General features: G+C 36.4%; 2 protein-coding genes across 2 annotated transcripts in view; both read right to left on the reverse strand.

The window, feature by feature from the left end:
• LOC107571106 (proline-serine-threonine phosphatase-interacting protein 2-like) overlaps positions 1-99 on the reverse strand; it is a gene marked incomplete at its 5' end in the record, with an annotated part of 13,605 nt that extends 13,506 nt beyond the window's left edge. Inside the window, one exon of the mRNA XM_016257379.1 lies at positions 2-99. Within this exon, the coding sequence (XP_016112865.1) occupies positions 2-99 (98 nt within the window). The remainder of the gene's footprint in view (position 1) is intronic.
• Positions 100-4,859: 4,760 nt separating this feature from the next.
• Positions 4,860-5,977, reverse strand: part of LOC107571107 (activated RNA polymerase II transcriptional coactivator p15-like) — a 3,724-nt gene continuing 2,606 nt past the window's right edge. Inside the window, exon 3 of the mRNA XM_016257380.1 lies at positions 4,860-5,314. Within this exon, the coding sequence (XP_016112866.1) occupies positions 5,235-5,314 (80 nt within the window). The 3' untranslated portion in view covers positions 4,860-5,234. The remainder of the gene's footprint in view (positions 5,315-5,977) is intronic.

Below are 5,977 nucleotides of genomic sequence, written 5' to 3' on the forward strand. Positions count from 1 at the left end.
CTTCATTTCACTGTGTCCACACACTTTCTTGGACAAACCCAGCAGCTCCTTGGCATATTTTTCTTCTATTGCAGCTCTGAAAATAAGAGTTTTTATATTTTAGATCAGGGCTGTCCAAACTCGGTCCTGGAGGGCCGCTGTCCTGCAGAGTTTAGCTCCAACTCGCCTCAACACACCTGACTGGAAGTTTCTATACCCAGTAAGAGCTTTATTAGCTGGTTCAGGTGAGTTTAATTGGGGTTGGAGCTAAACTCTGCAGGACAGCGGCCCTCCAGGACCGAGTTTGGACAGCCCTGATTTAGATCAATGTCTTGTACATAATGACATAATGAGTTAAACTGTCAATTTGCATGCCTGAAATGTATCCGTTATTAAATCAAATATTAAACTAATTGTGTACGGCTTGAATATTGGGATTTTGTTTCACACTTTCTATATTGAGGAAATATTTCCACACATTTTTGGTGTTTTCTCCATCCCAGCTTAATATGCAGAGGCAACTCGGAATACACCATTCATAGTTTTTGTAACATTTTTCTATAACTCTACAACACTATCAAGACACTTAATTGTTTGTTTGAGTATCCCTGCCAGTCTGGTAGGATTATAAGATTAAGAAATTAGATCATAAATCAACTGTAGTCAGGGCATTCACATTAGTTTAAGAATTTTAAAGTAAAAAAAAACATTAAAACATTTTTAATCGTGCATTAATGGGATAGTTCACCCCAAAAATTAAAATGCTGTCATTATTTACTCACCCTAAAGTTGTTCCATTCCTTTATGAGTTTCTTTCTTCTGATGAACACAAAATATGTTATTTAGAAGAATGTTGGAAATCAATCGGTTTCTGGTCCCCATTAACTTCTATAGTATTTTTTTAACTGTTTGGCTACCAGCATTCTTCAAAATATCTTCCTTTATGTTCAACAGAAGAAAGAAACTCATACAGGTTTGGACCAACTTGAGGGTGAGTAAATAAGACAGAAGTTAAATTTTCGGGTAAACTATCCCTTTAGGAAAGTAAAATGGCCCATTTTAATTTCACGTTGACTTTAACTTCCAGTATTATCCTTAGGGCGGTGCAACCGGGTGCTCTATAATAAATAGAATATAATACTTTTTGTGCAACTTGCTACTCATCCTTCAGTCTACTTGCATGACTGCAAGGTAATGACTTTGGTGACTAAACTAGTAGAGATATGCAAAGTTCTAGATGGCGCAGGCTGATAGCTTCTAACTCAATCTGATATAATCACATTATCTTTTCACATCAGCAGCAAATGAGCTTGCTGCTCGATATTCAAATTAGTGATGGGAAAGCGAGGTTTTCTGAACCGTTTGAGGGTTTCATGAAATGTAAACTCTTTAAGAAACTCTAATAATTCTATTGCATGTAAGACTCTTTCATGGTGTAAGTCTTAGCTAACATAGTATGCTTTGGAGTATTGTTTGTAACCCTTATTGTCTTTTGTTCTTACTTGTCTTTGTAATTGTATTTGCTGTTCTTCTATGCAGACACAATTCAGCACATTGAGATAAGCTTTTTTTATTTATAATATATTATTATATAATAAAGTAACTATTTAGGTTGTTGTTGGACCTGGCTATTCAGTATGTGCTGACCAAACTTCCCTTAAAGGAAATCAGCCCTGTTTCGATATGTGACAGACGAGCTCAAAATAAAAGGTTTTACTATTTGTTAAACTTATACCAAATCAGAGCATGTTGGTTATCATTTTGTATTACACAAATCAACAGTACGCCCACTATTTTTCACTAATCATTGACTGTGTGCACCTCAAAATAAGAAAACCTTACCCAAAAATGATCCTTGAAATGCAGTTCTCTCATTGCGTCGGCTGCTGTTTGCTCACTCAGAGAGTGACTGTGAAGTTCCGTCTCGGGCTGTAATAACGCTGGGACTGATTTCACACAGACGCGATGGTCTGATGCACACCGAGCGTTAAAATAACACGCCTCAGGGTCCTAAACGCGCAGCTTTCACGCCTGTCCAGAGAGCCAAAGCTGCCGTGGAACAGAAAACGGACCCGCAAGCTTTTAGTGGACTTTCCCACCATCTAGTGACTGAACTGTGAAGTTGCAGTTCTTGTGAAGAAGTCAAATAAACCTGGGCGTTATCCTTAGGGCGGTGCAACCGGGTGCTCTATAATAAATAGAATATAATACTTTTTGTGCAACTTGCTACTCATCCTTCAGTCTACTTGCATGACTGCAAGGTAATGACTTTGGTGACTAAACTAGTAGAGATATGCAAAGTTCTAGATGGCGCAGGCTGATAGCTTCTAACTCAATCTGATATAATCACATCATCTTTTCACATCATCTTTTCACATCAGAAGCCAATGAGCTTGCTGCTCGATATTCAAATTAGTGATGGGAAAGCGAGGTTTTCTGAACCGTTTGAGGGTTTCATGAAATGTAAACTCTTTAAGAAACTCTAATAATTCTATTGCATGTAAGACTCTTTCATGGTGTAAGTCTTAGCTAACATAGTATGCTTTGGAGTATTGTTTGTAACCCTTATTGTCTTTTGTTCTTACTTGTCTTTGTAATTGTATTTGCTGTTCTTCTATTGCATAATAAAAAAAAAGGGGAAAAAAAGAGGCTTTCATGAAATTGTGCCGGAAAACGGTTCATTACGCGAAGCTTTTAACACAGTGCGCATTAGCGACATCTGGTGGCCAGACGTGGTTTCTCCACCAAAACATCACGGAGCAGAGGATGGGTTGTGGCTAGAAGGGATACAGCAAAAACCTGAAGCTAACAATAAATTGAATTTTCTACCGATTAGATTGTGTTTTATTAACGTCTACACCTACCCTTTACAATAATGCAAACATGTTAATTATTGTTGTACAGTGTGAGAAAAACTATGCTATATTGATGTGCACATGCCCAGTAGTTTTTGCTGTAGGCCATCTAGCCTTAACCCAGAGGATGGTTTGAAAGTTTTTAATCTGTGCCAACTCGTGTCATGGTGTCGTGTCTTACATATTGATCAATAATATCAAATATACAAGTGTGTGATTATAATTAATAACTGATGTGAGTAGTAGCAAAAATATTTTGGGTGAGCTGTTTGGGGTCTCTGAGACCCCAGCTATAGAACATGATAAAATGCAATAGAGGTGTGACGTGCGTTCAGTTTCTGTCTGGTGTTGAGGTTATTCTAAACTATTCTACTGAATCCCAAAAAAGTGTGTACACACACACACACATACATGTGTTTCCATGTTTTATGGGGACATTCCATAGGCGTAATGGTTTTTATACTGTACAAACTGTATGTGCTATTGCCCTACACCAACCCTACCCCTAAACCTACCCCTCACAGGAAACTTTGTGCATTTTTACTTCCTCAAAAAAACTCATTCTGTATGATTTATAAGCTTGTTTCCTCATGGGGACCTCAAAAATGTCCCCACAAGGTCCAAATTTACACACACACACACACACACACACACAACCAAGTCAATGTAAAGTCAAAACACTTTTTTTTTTTTCAAACCAGCTGTCCCGACCTTCAGATGCTGCTTGAAGCTTCAAACCTCGCAATCACAGGTAGCCCTTGGACCGATCGAGGGATGTAAATACATATAAGTACTTTTAGACCACTTAACTTAGTGATTGTTATCGGGATGTGAAGAGACTTTCAACCAGCATAAGAACAAATGTTTTTGAACCAAATCCTGCCGTTAACATGATCATGTACATTAACATGCTAAACTCTCCAAGCTGTCGTGACAGAACTATATTAATGTCTCTATTATAGATCAGTAGGTTGAAAACGGATGTGTTGTTAAATACTTGAGTGTTGACTTGCAAGTTTCTTATAAATCATTCCTGCAGATGTTTGTTGAATTGTGTTTAGTGCATCTGTCCAGCTCTACTTTGCAATTGTTACTGTTACTGCATTTTCACTTTTTTTTACCTAATGAATTAAGCATTGATTTCTGTATGAACAAACATAAACATCTTCAGAATTCAGTCATGGCACACACCTGGTAAATGATCAGTTCATAAGCTGCTTAATCATTTAATCGAGGTGTTTAAATCAAGACAACACAGTGAAATACAAAACACAATAGCATAATACTATGATATATTAGCACTACATGAACTATGGTTAGGGTTAGTAATTAACAATTAATGCATTTCTTTTGGAATGTTATGGTATTTAGACCTAATTGACTGAAATAACCAGTAGATGACTGCAGTGGTGCACACATTCTGCTATAGACCAGTAGTTCTAAACTCGGAGGAGCCTTAAAATTATTTCATATTTAAATTAAGTTATATTAAAATCTAATTTTATAAAATAATCTAACCTGCTCTAATGGACATAGCTGTCAGTAAAATACAGCCTATACAGATAAATAGTAACATCTTTTAAATCGAAGAAAAAAAAATTGCAGTGACCTAACCTAACCTAACCATTACTGTTTTATTGGTGTAATTAAATAATCTTTCCTGTAATAAAAATGTATTACATTTTTTACACACATATACTGTATATATATATATATACACACAAACACATACAATTTTGTCCATCCTGAGCTAAGTCAATATGCTAACCAAATCTGCATTTATTTGATAATTGACAATATTGAAAAATAATTGCGTATAATTTATTCTTGACGCAAAGCTGATTTTTCAGCATCATTACTCCAGTCTTCAGTGTCACTGAATAAAATTTCTTAATTAAAAAAAAAATTATACAAAAATAACACTTTTAACCAATACAGTATCTATTCTCAATACTTTATCAGTTTTTCTCTACCTTTATAGTCATTTGCGAGAAACTTGTAACACAAAATAAAACAAGGTCTTTGTTGTGTGCATTTCTATCATCTTTATTTAAAATTAAGGACACAAACACCCCGTCTCTCTAGCCAACCCCTTTGAAAACCCCAACCATGAACATCTCAAATATAAAAAGACAAATACAATGAACAACTACTTCAATAAAACCTAATCTAAAATATCCATACAAAGTGTCCTGGTCACATTTGCTTTGTGAAGCATGCCGTTCTACAAAGGCATTACACATTTGTCAAACTTATGAAAGGTCTCTAAGACTATGTCCCTTGGCTGATTCAGAGATGGTGTAGATACTGTGTTTGGGCTTTGGAGGGCAACATAAGCAGAACTGCAGAGCAACAATCTGTTTTAAAGCATCCAGGTTACTAGTGAACTGCAGGCAGGTCTTATATTCTCCTCACAGCGTCGTCAATCTCACTTATCTGCTCTTTTAGTTGGTTCCACTGCTCTGGGTTCAGTGAAATACCTGTAATAAGCACATCAAACAGAACTCTGCTCATTTATACACACAAGACATCTCAATACTTTTTTTTTTTGTTGAGTTTTGAACATTAGAGTTGGTATGTTTGATTCATTCCAAATTAATTATTTGTTCACATCACTCAATTTTAATTAAACATAATGCTTTAGTAAACAAATGTATTAATGTTTATTACAAGGTATTGTTATACTGGTGCATTTGAAAATGATTCACAATTATTCTTTGGAATAAAAAAATACGGCTAATTTGTAACTTTTTTTTTTTGCTTCCTGCTAGGCTTGCCGCGATAGACGGTGCTGATGGTGATACCGGTGTTAAGCCGCAACACCGGTTACGTCACTTGCCCACCGCGGCACCGACCCCCACCGTTGTTTAGAATTTTTTTTTATAGTAATAAAAATCATTTAGTTCAGTAAAAGAACAGACACTACAATTAAAAACTGAAAGTGGCTGCTCAATGTAACGTGCCGAACGACAGCATCACAGATCAGATTTCATTTCTCCAGTGAGGAGAGTGAGTCGAGCTGACTGACCAGAAGAGTGAGGTGAGACAGACAAGACGATCGCGGATGATTCAGTTTCGAAACTAGATGCAAAAGCGCCTGTTTGGCAATATTTGGGATTTTGAAAAGCCTGTTGACTTTTGCC

Source organism: Sinocyclocheilus grahami, unplaced genomic scaffold (genome assembly GCF_001515645.1).
Source record: "Sinocyclocheilus grahami isolate Dianchi unplaced genomic scaffold, SAMN03320097.WGS_v1.1 scaffold1550.1, whole genome shotgun sequence".
NCBI classification, from domain to species: domain Eukaryota; kingdom Metazoa; phylum Chordata; class Actinopteri; order Cypriniformes; family Cyprinidae; genus Sinocyclocheilus; species Sinocyclocheilus grahami.